This window comes from Populus trichocarpa, chromosome 7 (assembly GCF_000002775.5).
Source record: "Populus trichocarpa isolate Nisqually-1 chromosome 7, P.trichocarpa_v4.1, whole genome shotgun sequence".
Taxonomy (NCBI): Eukaryota; Viridiplantae; Streptophyta; class Magnoliopsida; order Malpighiales; family Salicaceae; genus Populus; species Populus trichocarpa.
Genome location: NC_037291.2, coordinates 14,442,352 through 14,459,393, shown reverse-complemented (window position 1 = coordinate 14,459,393; position 17,042 = coordinate 14,442,352). Strand labels below are relative to the sequence as shown.

The window sequence follows — 17,042 nt, the reverse complement described above, 5'->3', positions numbered from 1 at the left end:
ATTTAGAATTTTGAAAATCTGGTGGCATTGAGAGTGATATAAATTTCTCAGTTTCAAATCAAAAGCACACATTCGAATCAGCCACCGAACTGTCCATGATAAGCCAATAAATAGAACCATTAACGTAGACATCAGTAAAACTTACCCAGTTATACCGATTATAGTATTTATATTTTGGCACAACAATGTTTCTCCACTCGGCAGAACCAATTGTGTTGACCTCAGCTCCTCTGGTAGTATCCCCATTGTAAAATATACTGATAATCTTATATTGATTCGTGTTAGGACAAGACCCTATCCCACACCGATAGAAATATTTGGTGTTCAGATGGAATGGAAGAATGATATACTCACCCGTAAGAGGATTTAGCATCCACACATCATTATATACCTTAGCCCATCCACGTACTTTGGAGCATGCACAAAGCAAGCCCTGGCTTGAATTCTCTACCGAAAAATCTTGTGAAAGCTCAGAACTCCATTCAAACGCAGCAGCCAGGCTCTTATCATAAGAATCACTAGATCCTCCTTCAGATTGATCAAGAAAGTAGAGGTTTGCAGATCGCAACGAGGTGGAAGTTGAAGGGCCTTTGTCTACACATAGTACTAAATTAGAAAATCAGTGACATATACGTTTAGAGCTGAGACTATTTTATTTAATGATAAAGCAACACCAAGAGGCTTTGGAACTGATACTTGGAGAAGCATTGGGATCGTTCCGCAGTATAATGATTGGCGTAAATATTGTTGGAGATCTTTCAATGCATTTGTTAATGGATCTTTTCATTGGATTATCGATATCGACGACGATTATGACCGTACAAATATTATATACTCTTTCAATTTTGAGAGTGAGCAATTCAGAACATTCTTATTGCCGGTTCCTCCAATAGATGTCTATGACTCTATGGTTATTGTTATCAATATGCAGATCTTGGGGTTCTTGGGGACTCCCTCTACTGTCTTATTTTAGTTACTTGACTTGTGAGGATTGTGTTAATCTATGGGTAATGAAAGATTATGGTGTTGTGGAATCCTGGGCTGAAATGCTAGTTATAGAGCACCATATGCCTTTCTGGGAACCATGGGATTCCAAGGTGATCAAGTTCTTTGAAAATAGGAATATTCTGTTCTTGGTTTACTAACTATCTATGGTTTTATGATGCTGGAAAAAAAAATAATGTTATGAAAGGGTGGAAGATGCTGAGGATATATCTTTATCTTATTGCAATATCTCATACTTTTACCTTTGCTTCTATTAAAGATATCATGGCAGGAGAGATCGGATGAGAGATGAAGACAATCGATCAGCAGAAAAATTAGCCTGCAATACATCATATAGCATTGCTAGCTAGTTTGAAAGAAAAACTGCTAGCTATATGTGCTGTTGCTTCTAAATTTTTTCTTAGTTTTAAATCAAATTATTTGTTGATTTCCCGACTATAATCATGTTTTTCAATTTGTTGTTATTTCAAGAATCCATAGTTAATTGCTCTCTTTGCTACTCTATGGTTGCTTTGATTGTGAATTTACGTTGTTCAGCTATAAAAGCTTGAAATGATAGACATCATCCTGCATTCATGGTAAATGCAAGAGGTTAGCAAGGGCCGACTTTTTTTTTATAGTAATTGAGATGCATTATTAAAACAGCATTATTAAGAGGATGACAAGTTAACAACTGAGAAATACTTACAGTAGGAAAAGAAAGGAAAGAAAAATGAAAGCTATAAATGCCTATTAGAAAGCAACAAAACCCATAAATATTTTATTGGTTCATAAGAGAAAACAACAAATTAATCAAAGATAAGGAAAAACAAATATTGGCTTTTTGACCCATATTGTAGGGTGGATCTCAAAAGATATGAAAGACCTCCGTCCAAGCCGTCCAAGCTGTACATACAACTTTCATTAATTACAGCTTTCCATGTAATTCTATATGCATCTATAAGATTAAGTATAGAATTTTGTTTACTCATTTTAAATTGAGTATCCGTTTCCCTTCTTTTCATGCTAAGATTGGAAATACTGTATTTTTCATATCCATACGATTAAGTCCTTGAGTTTCCAAAATAATATAAAAAGAAGTACTTCAAATCATTGCTATTTGACTCGGACATGCTCCTATTAGAACACCTTTTCAAGTCATTTCTTGTATAAGTAAAATTGAGAGTACTCTCCTTAATCCATCGAGCAAGATGGTAGAAAGTAAAATTGTAATTGCAAGATCAATCTATAGCTTGCTCCTCGAATAAAAGTTTGTTTCAGGCTATCTAATAGCACTCCGGTGAAACTTCCCACTCACCATACTATACCATTCCTGCAAGAGAGTGTCAACTGAATTCGGCATACAACCCTGGTAACCAAGCCATCCCATGAAAAGGGTCCAAAACCTCCAGGTTTCATAACAATGAAGGAACAAATAAGAAATTGATTCAATTTCAGATACACAAAATGGACAAAGTGCATCATTGTGATGAATAATGTGCCTATATGCAAGGAACCCTGTTGTGCTGAGACTACCTTGAAGCATTAACCAAAGGAAGACATCCACTTTAGGAGGCATCCAGCCCTTCCAAACCAGATCAGAAAAAGAATTAGCCCTTGGATTACAAATCCCATCGATTAGACGAGTGGCCAACTTCACCGTATAAGCGCCATTCTTCTCCACATTCCAAAGCTTAACATTCGATCCACCTGTAACAGAAATGTGCTTTTCTACTTCGGCAAGTAGTGAAGCTAGTTGATTCTCCTCACGGGACTGAAGCACACGGGTCCAGCTTAGAGAAACAGAACCAGCTGAAATATGAACATCCTTCACCGTGGCTTGTTTCTGAGCAGACAGCCTAAAGAGGTTACGAAAAGACACATTTAGCGGGAAATCCCCACACCGCCGATCACCCCAAAAAGAAACAGTGTTGCCATTTCCAATTTTAAAAGAAACACCTGCTTTTACAGCTGCTAAAATTCCAAAAAGAAGTCAGGGACTTGTAAATTCCATACCAAGTTGGTGAGAGATGGTGATCAAAAGTGGGTAGACCATTTTCAAAACAAGGCTTATACTTGTTAACAATAAATTCCTGCCAGCCCCCATACCATCTATTATCAAGATTCCACATCCATTTGAAGAGGAGAGCCAAGTTTTCGTTGTAGATAGAACCCAGCCCCAGTCTACCACGGCTTTTTTTTCACGGATTGCCTTGTTCCAAGCCACCTTGCAAACTTTATTCCTATCCGAACACCCACTCCACAAAAACCTTCTGGTCATAGCTGAGATAGAATGAAGTACCCCCTTGGGCAATAAAAAAACAACCATGCAGCATAAAGGAATGGAGTTCATAACTGCTTTAATTAGACAAATGCGACCAGCTACACTCAACAATTTACCCTTCCAAGATCCAAGCCGAGCTCTAATATTGGAGATGACAGGATTCCATGTAGATAAATGACATGGATTTGCACCTAGTGGCAGGCCTAGGTACCTGACAGGAAAGCTATATCCCTTCGACAAAAAAGCAAATCAGCCATACCTGAGGAGTACTCATCATCCAGATTAATACCAATGATCAACGAGCTCTTGTGGAAATTTACACGAAGGCCTGAAATAAGCTCAAACCACCGAAGTATCCTCTTAACATGAACAAGTGACTGTTAATAATTTGGAGAAAAAATCAAGGTATCGTCTGCAAATTGCAAGTGGGATACATATTTACCGTCACTAACCTAGAGACCCTTGAAGTACCCAACATCAGAAGCTCTCTGAAAAAGAACAGATAAGCCTTCCACTGTAATATCAAAAAGGAAGAGAGATAATGGGTCACCTTGTCGAAGACCCCTCTGAAGACTGAACTCTGGACTAGGGGAGCCATTAATGAGAATGGCCATTTTCGCCGTGGATAGGCATTCATAAATTAACTTCCTCCAGACAGAACCAAACCCCACATGATCTATAGTAGCATCAAGATAATCCCACATAACAGAGTCAACTTTATCCTCTTTCCCAGAGGAGCGTTTCCGACTCCAACTATCATCCATGTATTATCCATACTAGATCTGATCAATTTCCTATCCTACCTCCTCTAAGTTCTTTAATGATTTTTAAGAGTGGGTTCGCCTTGTCGGTGGTCCTGGGATTTCTAATAGTAATAAATAAAGATAATAAGGAGTAGAAATAAATTAAGTATTAACTGATTTAGCATTCCATTGGCTAGAATGAATTCTCTGGTTCTCTCTGTTTCCTTCAGCTTGACCTAAATTGATCAAACACTCACAGAGAGAACCAGAATCTGCAAGTAAATTTGTCAAACACTCACAAGAGATTCTGCTAACACACACATGTTTTTGGTGGAATACAAGACACTAATTATTATTAGTACTCTCACACCTTTTATTATCAGAATTCATCAATTATATTTGACTCATTAACACTAACACTAATTCCATAACATTACTAACTTTCATGTTGATTTATTATAGAATTGATTTTATTTACTTAATTTTGGTAAACAAGTTTAATTAGTAACATTTTGAGGATTAGACCATGTTTAGTTTCAGATAAATGGAAACCAGTGAGGCTATTTTCTGGTTCATTTCTATAACTAGACAATAAGAGATAGATGCAGCACGGAGAAACCTGAAAACAACTAGAGCTATATCATGAGGGTTTCCTGACCTGACAGAGCTAGGGCTACACAACCAGCAAACAGAGAAACAATACAAAGGACCAGAAAGTCAGGAAAAGAGGTAACCATAAAAGAAAAGGAGGGAAAAAAAGAAGCCAGGACATAGAAGCTCCACTGCAAGAATCTGATGAAAAGTCCTAGCAAGTAGAATTTCTTAATTTCGCTCTGGATTTCACCTTCAGCCAGATTGTTATTAGTGTTGTTACTTGCTTACTCCTGTCGATGTGTCATGATAATTCTACCGCAACTACCAAAGTAATCAAAAGTAGACAACATATATAGGTGTATTCAGGGAAGAAGAGCAGTGCTAGTTCAAGGTCATTGAACTCTTAATAATAAAAAGCTAGAAAACGAAAACAATTGGAAAGAACAGTATCAGCTACCAGGGTTCAAATCTCAGGCCACCGGACCGAAAATCTCTGATTCTTGTTTTAGCTTTGATTGAGAGGTAAAAACTTCATGAATCTCTAGTCTCCTTGTGGATGGCCTGTTTCTTATCAAACACATGAAAGGTGGACTTCATTAGTTTCAGTAGGGGAAAGTAAGCTGGTCCAAAGATAAACCTATAAAACTAAAGAAGGAAAAAAACTTGAGAGATCCTGCAAGAAAATATATATATAGATTCACCTCCTTCACGCTCTTCGACAAAGCTTTTTGTTTTCTTTCATACCCAGGACGTATAATGAATGTGAGATGGTGACCTTCAATGGTCTCTCAAAATCTCTTCCGTTTATTCCATGTAATTATTTTGTTATGTAAAACCCACTGTTTTTCAGTATTAATCGATACATTAACAATATTTCATTGTGTAGAGAGAAGTATATCCCTTGGCTTGAGTGTCAAGGAGAATCCCGCTACTTTCACTTTGCAGCAAAGCCTAGGCCCTTGGATGGTTTTTGTAATTATCTCTATTTTTTTTAATCTTATTTTGGTTATTTAATTTAAAAATTCTAATGCTAATTGAATTTTATTCTCCATGCACGTAACGATTCTTTTCCTATAAGGATTTAGGTATAATACTAGTATAAATTGGGCAGCCAAGTTTTTTTCTTATGATCTACTACCTACCTAAGTTTTTCAACACATAGCTGCTGCCTTTTCACTATTCCAAGTATTTCTTTCACCACTCTGCTTCTTTCTTTCCCATCGCGAAAGATTTCAATCAAAGACAACCAGCAGCATCTGAAAACAATGTCCTGCTATATATCAAACCTGCCGAATCATATCCTTGAAACAATCTTCTCCAAAGCCACCATCTCTACTCTTAAAAGTTGCAGGGACGTTTGCAAGTCATGGAAACATATTCTTACAAACCCTAGTTTTGCCCTACTCCATCAACATGGAAGTGCTAATAATAACCTCATTCTTTGTTTGGGAACTAAATTCACGGGATCAAATTTCGAAAGAGATATTTACTGGCTTGAATTTGGAGAGTTTAGCCACTTTAATCTGGCAAGAACTTGGGCGTTGGAGCCTGATTTCACCGTCGACTTTGTCAATTCATGCAACGGCTTGGTTTGTTTATGCTTGACACGATTCAATTTTGATCGTATTTTGTGCGTATCAAACCCTATTACAGGTGAGTTTGTGCATCTGCCGCAACTTGAATATGATAAGTACTGTAAAACGAATATGTGTGGACTTGGATTTAGTTCGAGCACAGATCAATTTAAGGCTATTAGAATTTTCTCAACAAGGGAAGACAGTATTTTGCATGCTGAGACATATACGTTTAGAGCTGAGACTATTATATTTAATGATAAAGCAACACCAAGAGGCTTTGGAACTGATACTTGGAGAAGCATTGGGATCGTTCCGCAGTATAATGATTGGCGTAAATATTGTTGGAGATCTTTCAATGCATTTGTTAATGGATCTTTTCATTGGATTATCGATATCAACGACGATTATGACCGTACAAATATTATTTACTATTTCAATTTTGAGAGTGAGCAATTCAGAACTTTCTTATTGCCGGTTCCTCCAATAGATCATGTCTATGGTTATTGTTATCAATATGCAGATCTTGGGGTTCTTGGGGACTCCCTCTACTGTTCTTATTTTAGTTACTTGCCTTGTGATGATTGTATTAATCTATGGGTAATGAAAGATTATGGTGTTGAGGATTCTTGGGCTGAAATTCTGGTTATAGAGCACCGTATGCCTTTCTGGGAACCAAGGGATTTCAAGGTGATCAAGTTCTTTGAAAATAGGAATATTCTGTTCTTGGTTGACTACTACCTATGGTTTTATGATGCTGAAAGAAAATGTTATGAAAGGGTGGAAGATGCTGAGGTTATATCTTTTCTTTATGCAATATCTCATACTCCGACCTTCGCTTCTATTAAAGATATCATGGCCGGAGGGATCGGAAACTATCGAATGAGAGATGAAGACAATCGATCCACTGAAAAATTAGCCTGCGATACATCAAGTAGGATTACACGCTAGTTTGAAAAGAAAAGCTGCTAGGCATCACTGCTGTTGCTTCTAGTTTTTTTCCTTAGTTTTAAATCAAATTATTTGTTGATTTCCCGACTATAATCATGTTTTTCAGTTTGATGTTATTTCATCAAAGCCATTGTAGCTTATTGCTCTCTTTGCTACTCGATGGTTGCTCTGATTGTGAATTTAATTACGTTGTTCAGCTATAAAAGAACTTGAAACGATAGACCATCATCTTGCATTCTGAGTTGCTGACAGATTAATCCTTTTTTTTCCTGGCAATCGAAGAAGAAAAGGCAGTAATTCATGGTAAATGCAAGAGGTTAGCAAGGGCCAACTTTATCCTTTTCTCAGGGATCTTAGATGAAAGAACACTGGGAGCGTTGTCGACTCCATCTATCATCCATGTACTATCCATATATACGAGATCTGACCAACTACCTATCCTACCTCCTTTATGTTCTTTTATGATTTCTAAGAGTTGATTCATCCTTTTAACTATCGGTGTTCATGCAATTTCTAATAATAATAGATAAAGATAATGCATTTCTAATAGTAAATAAATAAAGATACTAATAACCTCAAATTGATTAAGCTGATTCATCCATGTACTATCCATATATACGAGATCTGACCAACTACCTATCCTACCTCAAGTTGCTTTATCATTAAATAAAATGGTATCTGTTCTAAATGTGTATACCTCGGCATGCAAAATTCTATCTGCTTGTGTCTTTGTGAAGAAAATACTAATAACCTCAAATTGATTAAGCTGATTGAAGAATGCCTCCTACCATCGAGTAAAAAGAAGTGTATTCTTGGGACAGTTTCGGCCCACCAAAACTAGAACACTTTTAGGGTCCAATCAAGAGTACAGGCCATCTACGTGAAGACTGAAAAATTCACAAGAATTTTACTTCTAGAGGCATGAAGTTTGAACTGTTCAGTATAATTTTGTTCACACAGATTACGAGGTTGTAGGGTGATCTTGTTAACCGGTGAACTTTCGTAAGACCAGGATCTATAGTTACTTGCCGCCATAGCTTGCAAACAGACCTGCAATATTGTTGAAGACTTGTGATTGGGAGCTTTCAAAATATCCCTTCAAGTATGTCGCAAGGGAGGATTGATACGAAACGTATAGTTGGGATCTTGTGGAGCAGTCTCGCCCAAGCATATCATTTGATAGCATTTAATTACGGTTCTGAGATAGAAAAGACTTGGTAGTGTGGTTATCGTAAAAAATAAAGATAATAAATTGAAAAAAAAAATATTTTTTTAAATAATTTTAGAGTAAATTTATATATTTAGAAAAAAAACCATAAAATATCAACATATTTTTTATTTGGGATTTGACTAGGTTATATCATAAATATAGATAGGTGGGCCTGAATTTTTTATCAAATCAGACATTTATTTAGCTATGCATGATGCAAGCCCATTTGGAGATTTCGAGTAACGGTTGGATTCTATTTCGTCAATTCATGCAATTGCTTGCTTTGTCTATGTTAGAAAGAACAATGATTATCGCAACCTTTATATGCATGTGTTTAATCTGATTACATGGGATTATATGAGTCTTCCACCTCTTGCCGACTCTCTGAGATGAGGGAATTAAGGCATTCGGATTACAATCTATGTGGGGACTTGGGTACGATCATGGGACTAATTGGTTTAATTAAGGCTGTTAGAATGGTCTGTGATTCGAAAGCTGAAGATACTGTTTTGCAAGCTGTTTGCAAACCAGGGATTGCCTCCTGGTGATTGGAATAGATAGATTCAAATGGGAGTCTTCCAATGGCTCTGCGAATGGATCTTTTCATTGGCTTGTTAGAGGAAGAGATGATCCTGCGCGAGCCCTATATGCTTTCAATTTCGGAAGATCAGAGCAATTTAGATCAAATATCTCACTGCCTCCATTTCTGTGTAGTGACGACAATTAGTGGATAAATATTAGGGTTTCTGGGGACTCCATCTTCTTTTGTTATGGTCAAGATGCTAGTCTAAACCCTACAGAGGTATGGCTAACGAAGGAATATGTCGTAGCCAAATCATGGGCGACAATGCTTGTCATCGAACCTGAAAGAGAATTGGTGTTCTACAAGGATGATCCATTGTTTTTTGAAGCCAAGAAGTTCTTAGATTATGGGACTGTTCTATTCTCAAGGCAGAAGTTTGTTTTTGTATGATCCGAAAACATAAATTAAGACAAAAGTGGACACGTCATGGTGTATAGAACTTTATGCATTTGCCCACACTCCAAGCATTGTTGCTTTCAATGATAATAAAACAACTGCAGATTGATTCCATTAACACGTTCAAAAGGAGTTTGTGGTTACCAAATTTAATTTGAGAAAGAGAATAGAAGAGAGACGGGTTCTTCTTTGCTTTGGTTTCCTAGTTAAGGTTTCGTATAGGGGAATCTTTTGCTTGCTAGTTAATTTCCACCTTGCAGTAAACACTAAACAAAGCTTTTTGAGATGGCGGTAATTTTTATAATTTTGATGTGTTGATATTAAAAATAAAAAAAATAAAAAAAATTATTTTAATATATTTTCTAGTAAAAAAATACTTTTAAAAAACATCATGCATCACAATACAAAACACAATTTACAATACTTATTCTAGTGACACTTTTGTCTCTTCATCCCGTGCGACCTTGAAACTTTTGATTAGTTTTGCATATAACTATATATGTTTTGAAAAAAAAATATAGAAGAAAAGAAAATAAAAGTGTTCATCTTATACTAGTATTATAAAACCCAACTCATGCGACTCTGGTTTATAAATTTGATTTTTTTTATTAAAATAATATCATTTCAAACATTTTAGTAAACTTAAAAAATTTTAAATTAATTCAAATTAACCCACCCGACTTATAACTAAATAAGCCTTATAAGTATGCATTTTCAACTACTAAAATTGTAAATATATGCGTATGCGATGTAGCTTCCATATTTATTTACACCAAATGAAGTATTTCAGCCGCAACAAATGTGAAATGTGAAACTCTCAACTTTCAAATACAATTTTTTGATCAATTTCTTCTTTTAGGAGAAGAAAGAAGATTAGTTTGCCTGCCAATTTCTTCTTTAACAAATAATGATATTATGCGCACTCATTGAGGGATAATTGTGATGGTCTAAAGAGATTTATAATTATCTTATTTAAAAAAAAAATAAACTAAGTTATACTAAGAAATTTCTAAAAATAGATAGCATAGAAATATTTTATAAATTTATTAACTAAAAAAAAACATAGTCTCAATACTCGAAATTTGATCAAAGATATCAAGGTCATAAAAAATCTAAAAACAAGGTGCGACAAGAAGTTATAGCCTGTTTAGGAGTGTGGTTGTGGTTGCTTTTCAAAGTATTTTTCGTACTGAAATGCATCAAAATAATATTTTTTATTTTTAAAAAATTATTTTTGAGATCAGCGCATCAAAATGATCTAAAACACATAAAAAAATATTTTTTTAACAAAAAAAAATTAAATATTTTAAAAACGCGATATTCTCAAACGTTGCCTATTCTTTCTTATCTATCTTTTGACTCATTGATTTTATATATTCGCTTTTGTCTCTCTTTCGCCTCTTTTTTTTGTGTTTAAATGCAATCTTTTCTTATAAAATAAACATGAAAACAAAATAACATTTGTATAAAACTTTGAGGATGAAACTGTATTTTGCGACGAAAAACTAAATACCTGAGATCATCAAAGCAGCTCCAGGAGACGTGGAGCTTTTTTTATTGGTCAATAACACAAAATCTGTCAGCAGTTACTTGATACTGGTTTATCCAGTATCTCTCTCCTATCATACATAGTTTTTTTGTGTACATGAGCATAGTTAACAAAAAAAAATATTAGAGAAATAATATAATTTATAAAATATTTTAAAAAAATACATATTTTAATTAATTGCATATGATAACTTGCAACTCTTTTAAATTATTCAATGACCTAAAATAAATTACAATAAAGAGAGAAGAGATAAAAAATAAAAATAAAAAGATTTTAGAGGTAAATTGAAAATTTTAATAATAATATCACTGATACTTTTAGACCGCTCATATAGCTCAACATTGATCTCTATTAGTGATTTTTTTTATATTATTAAATTTATCTTATCTAAATTTTTTATGATATTAATAGTATTGTCATTGTTATTGATAAGTCTCCAAGAATTTTTTTAGTTTTTTTCTTATCTATTTTTATTCTAATTAATTTTTAATGTCATTTAACAGTTTAAACAAGTTGTATGTACACTCGCAAATCTATATTTTTTAAAAATATATTTTTTTTATTGTGATTTCTAAAAAAATAAAATTAAATGTGCTAAGTTCAAAAAAACTCTCATACTTATCTCTCTCATTCTCAAATATCCATTATCCACTGATCTAACCAATTAACAGTAAATAACAAACAGGGCAAGGTTTTTCTCCGTCAGAAACATCAAAACCAACAAAAAGCAAACTACTGTAGTTTTAGCCAAGGCAGACAAAACCTTTATTTCTGATTTATGTCTCTGTATCTAATTTGGGTCTTAAAGAAATATTGATTCTTTGAGTTGCCCTTTGTCTTCTCTACAAAAAGGTTAGAACTTTATGGTCTTAATCGCTTTTTTACTTAATTTCTTTGGTGTTTCTAATTTTCTGGATTCTGGGGTTTAGTTACTGAAAGATTTATGTTTTTGTTACAAATCTTGTAGGGTTTTGTAGCTACCCTTCGTGGGTTTCTTGCTAAATTTACATTTGGGTAGATAATGACATGCTTACTTGTGTGGTTGTTATGTTTAAAGGTGGCTCTTTTGGTTTTGGTTTTGATGATTTGTTGAATTTTTTTCTGTTTTGGTCGTAATTGGTGTAGTGTAGTTCAGTTTCTTTTGCAAATACAGTGAAATTTGGTTTGATGGGATTTCTTTGCTGGTTTTAATTATGGTGACTAGTGTTGTGTATCTGGTTCTTATGTTTGAATTTGTTTTCATGTAACAGATGTAGATTTGGAAACAATTTCCCTGGATATTCTCTCAATATAACTATATGCACCAAACCTAATCACTTAAACATGTTGATAGCTAGGATTAGTAATTAGTCCTTGAACATTAAATGCTTGTTCAGGTTAATAAAACCTCAAAGAAGATCCTTTTAGAGAAAAAAATCAGTAATAAATTTGATGATAATGTGATATGAAGATTCTTGACTCTGAAATTAGCAATCGCTTTATTTGGTTATGTTTTGATGGGTTGACCAAGTAGTCTTTAGTTATTTCAATATATTTTTTGTTTTATGAGGTGAGGGTGTGTATAGCACACATATCTGGCAAGAGCTTGTGTAGAATATTGCCACTGATTGCATATGTTTGATGTTTCCCATTGTTGCTTTTGTTTTGTCACTTTTGGTTATCTGATATGTTTATGCCAAACAGAACCATATGGCTATCCCTGGTGATAGTGAGCATCAATGGATAGAGAGGGTAAAATCAGAGGGAGCTGTTCCACTACTTGATCCATATAATTGTTCAAATGGCTGGGCGTCTCCACCTGGAGAATGTTTCATGGTAAGAGGTCCAAAGTATGTGACAACTAAGGTTAAAATCCCTGGTGGTGAATCTCTTTTAAAGCCTCTTGGATTTGACTGGATCAAAGGTTCTACAAAGATTACAGAGGTTCTAAAGAATCGTAAAAGCCGTGTAAGGAAGGTTATTGATGAAGCTTTTCCAAATGGTGATAAGCCTTTTGTTTGGGCGTTTAATCTACAAGTTCCCGGTAAGGAAAACTATAGTGCTGTGGCTTATTTCGTAGGCACAGAACCAATTCCAGAGGGATCTTTAATGGACCAGTTCTTGAAAGGTGATGACGGGTTTAGAAACTCAAGGCTTAAACTGATTGCCAACATTGTCAAAGGTCCCTGGATAGTAAGAAAGGCAGTTGGAGAGCAGGCTGTGTGCATAATTGGGCGTACCCTTTCCTGCAAGTACTGTTTCGATGAACATTTTTTGGAAGTTGATGTGGATATTGGATCTTCAATGGTTGCAAGTGCAATAGTTCATTTGGCATTTGGTTACATCTCAATGTTGACTGTTGACCTAGCTTTTGTCATTGAGGGTCAAAGCGAGTCAGAGCTTCCAGAACAACTCTTAGGTGCCTTGAGATTTTCCGACTTAAATCCTGCTTGTGCTTCCTTATATGAGCCGTCACCTCTTGGAAGCACTGATAATTTGCAGTCTTCATTGCCGACACGCTTATGGAAGTCAATTGGCCAGGGATTTTCTCAGCTCCTTCATCCCGTACCAGGTGCCCAAGAAAATGGTTCTACCTTTGACACAGCCCATGTTAATGGAACTTCTGAGCTAAAAGAGGGCTGTGAAGACTCAAAGAAATGGTAAGGGTTGTGAATTGCAATTACTTTCGTATTTTTACATTAGAGTGAGTAAAGGTTTAAATTTTGGTTTGTTTTGGTGCCATGTAAAACTGAGCTCATAAAAAAAGATTTCAAGTTTTCAACTTTATCTTTTGTTTACGTCACCGGAAGACTATTATAATGTCATAATGGCTTTATTCATAGAAAATCCATCTCTTAGGAGATCATATAGACAACAGGCATGCCTAGTGAAGCCCTTTGTATGCAACCTCTTCATTAGTATGTCTTTTGGCATGAGATAATTGGCAATATTTAACGTAAGATGCATGCCTGTTATGATTTGTTTCCAGCATGTGGAAGGCTACTTTACTTGCCTAACATGCAAATCCATTCAGTGCCTTTGTCTCCAAATCTGTTATCATCCCCTCCTTTTTCTTTCAGATACAAATAGTTGAGTTTTCTTCCTTGTGTCAATTATGCTCCCCTGTCAAGTTATCTGTGTTGCCTAAGTATGCAAACATCATCAATCACCACTTTCTCCTTATATGCTTCCCAATAGTTCTTGCTTTGGAGATTTTTCCTCCTGGTGAAAGTCTGTCAGACATTATCTGTTTCCAAGACCTTTTCCTGGATTTACTATATCCTCTTAACTCTAGAAACTAACAATGTTCCCATATGTTTGGAATGTCTCAATAATTGCATTCAACTTACCTGTGCTTCTTGTGCAATTAGTCAAAACTTGAAAGATTGATTATAGCTCCAGGATATTCTTTATGTGAGAGAGTTCAAAAGGCTCTTGTTCATCATCCAAGTTCTTTATAAGATTTCTTCCACATGATTTCGCTTCCAGATAGTTACATACTTGTCATGGTGCATAATCTATTCCTATCATTGTTATTTGACTTGCTGGTTCTGGAATTATATATTGTCATCAACTTCTTAATTCTTAACCAATCAATACGGTTACGAATTATATTAACAGTTTTCCTCTGGTGATCATAATAATATTTGCAGATGAATCAGATACTCCTCATGGACAGTGTATAAGCAGCTGTTGGAGTAGCTTAATAATGTAGATGTCACAGAATGATTGAAGGGGTAACAAGTATCAAATGTTCACTGCATTCAACTGCTCGATTACTAGCCGTGCCATTTAATTCTTTTGATTTGTTGTGGTTATGAGTAGACGTGCCATTTAATTCTTTTGATTTGATGTGGTTATGAGTAGACTGTGTTCGGGCAGTCAGTGAATCATATTATTTATTTACAGGATATTAAATTTGTTGATAGTTGATTCTGTTACATTTGTAGTTCAAAAGTATTATTTCCACAAAAATCTAGGTTGAATTTGCCAATTTCATTTCTGTTATGTACTTGGGGTTCTGAGGAGATAAATTGAACTGGTGAAGTTTCCTGAGAAAAGAACTGGAGTGAATGATGTTACACAATGTAATCTGCCTTAAGGAGTTGGAATTGTGCCTTGATTAAAGAAGCTCTTTCACTGCCGCTGGCTGTAGTCGTTAGTACCTTGCTGTTTCTTGAGCTACATCCTGAATTTGACCCTTCTTAGACTAATGAGTCCGATGGTTATGGTATAAGTGGCCAAGACCCTAGACCTCCGGTCACCTGTAAAATAAAGGGATAAAAGAAGGGCTAATTTGGATGGTCTATAGACGCACCTTGTGTATCAATCCTTTTTGGCTATCATTGGCAGTCTACATAAACTATCATCAACACCACATTTTTTGGTGATAAAAACATATCTCTGTTTTGGTATCTTCTGTCTATTATTGCCTTTTGGGATCCACACTTTACCTTCTATCTGGCTTAATATAATGTCCCGATCTGGATTGTGTTGATTGTTATCACTTTGGTGTTGGTGGGGCTCAGGCAACCCAATCAAAGCAATTTTAGGCACCAAACAGCACTAGAAGATAAAAGAAACATACAAGTGTGGTCATTATTGAGTTTGAGGTTGGGCAACGCTTGGTCTAAAAGACTCTAAAACAGCTTCTTGTGGTAATACTTTAACCTTTTTCGGCTTCTTTTAACCTAAGCAGTGCATAATCTAGCAGGCACCAAAAATCAGCTGAACTAACTGTTCCCTCAGCAGATTTGAAAGCCCATATTAAAGACGGGAAGTTGGCTGGACCCGAGGAAAATCAAGAGAGAAGATATAATGACTGCTCAAGTAAAGAATGGTTATCAATTATGTTCATTAAATAAAAACTTAATATCGAATGCAACAATATTATCACCGTTCAACAAAGAGAATTCAAGACTAGGGGAGGGGACTTATGATCTGACACCCTTTACCTGTAGAATCTGATACCTATTACTGTCGAAAGACGAAACAAAAGCTAGGCAAAACCCTAGTGCTTCCTAAAAAGTCGAGCTTATCTACCTCCAATTCCTATATTGAAGCATAATCTCATTCCCAGCATTTTTTTGCCGTAGCTAAGTATGAATCAGTGACTCCAAAGTCCAAATGGAATGTGACTTTGCATAAGATAATTGATTGCATGCAAATAAAGAATGAAACAGGAAACATTATCCAAACAACCAGTGTGCAGTTGTGCTCTAGCAATTGATTAATGCTATAGATAACTAACTATAAGCATAGCATTCATCAAAAAAGAAAAAAGAAAAAAAAATTATGCATCATAGTCAAACAATGGTCACATTGCAGCATGCAAGCAGAGAGTTGAGCTACAGATGAAGCGCAAAAGATAGAACTTGTTTTTAAGCTTGATAGTTCTACAGAACAGAAATATCTTCATTGCATTACTATGGATATGTGAAAAAGTTCCTTTTCATCATTTCTTGAATGACATAGAGCCTACTCCAAAAATAAAATCATGAGATCAGAAGACCAAAGATTTCTGAAAGGAAGAAAAGCTGCGGAAGAAAAGCTGCGGTACAACAAACAAAGAACAGGGGTCCACGACAATGGTTGATAATGTCTCAAACCACATTGGTCTACAATAACATGCATCCACCATTCTAACAAATGACTGAAAGAGAAAGCTGCACCCGTTAGTCTGTCACTCTACAGCAGAAGGGACTGATTTGTTTCCGTCATTTGGAGGTTTATAAACTTACAATACTTGCCTAACATGCAAATGCAGCAAATCCATTCAGTGCCTTTATAGAAAAGAAGCGCGGGAAGTTTATGGTGCATAATCTATTCCTATCATTGTTATTTGACTTGCTGGTTCAGGAATTATTCATTGGCATCAACTTTTCCATTTTTAACCAGTTAAATTAACTGTTCTCCTCTGGTGATCATAATAACATTTGCAGATGAATCAGATACTCCTCATGGACAGCGTTTATGCGGCTTGGAGTAGCTTAATAATCTAAATGTCACAGAATGATTGAAGTGGTAACAAGCATCAAACGTTCACAGCAGTCAACTGCTCGACTACTACCCATGCCATTTAATTCTTTTGATTTGTTGTAGTTATGAGTAAACTGCATGTTAGGGCAGCCAAGGAATCATATTACTTATTTGCAGGATATTAAATTTGTTGGTAGCTGATTCTGTTACATTTGT

General features: G+C 35.4%; 2 protein-coding genes across 3 annotated transcripts; both read left to right on the top strand.

Moving 5' to 3' along the window:
* The first annotated feature begins 6,311 nt into the window (after positions 1 to 6,311).
* On the top strand, positions 6,312 to 7,130 carry LOC18109128 (F-box protein At3g07870). The gene has a single exon (XM_006387337.2). It carries the CDS (start codon positions 6,312 to 6,314, stop codon positions 7,128 to 7,130), a length of 819 nt encoding a protein of 272 aa, XP_006387399.2.
* Positions 7,131 to 11,479: 4,349 nt separating this feature from the next.
* Positions 11,480 to 16,883, top strand: LOC7491746 (protein ENHANCED DISEASE RESISTANCE 2-like). Of its 2 annotated transcripts, none has more exons than XM_052454720.1 (3): positions 11,480 to 11,720; positions 12,552 to 13,507; positions 16,790 to 16,883. In XM_052454720.1, coding segments are annotated over exons 2-3 (951 nt in total). In that variant the 5' UTR covers positions 11,480 to 11,720; positions 12,552 to 12,557; the 3' UTR covers positions 16,791 to 16,883. The 2 variants fall into 2 exon arrangements, with proteins under 2 accessions (XP_052310680.1, XP_002309794.3); XM_002309758.4 differs by lacking the exon at positions 16,790 to 16,883 and adding an exon at positions 14,501 to 14,841 and having other exon boundaries at positions 11,483 to 11,720.
* The last annotated feature ends 159 nt before the right edge of the window (positions 16,884 to 17,042 follow it).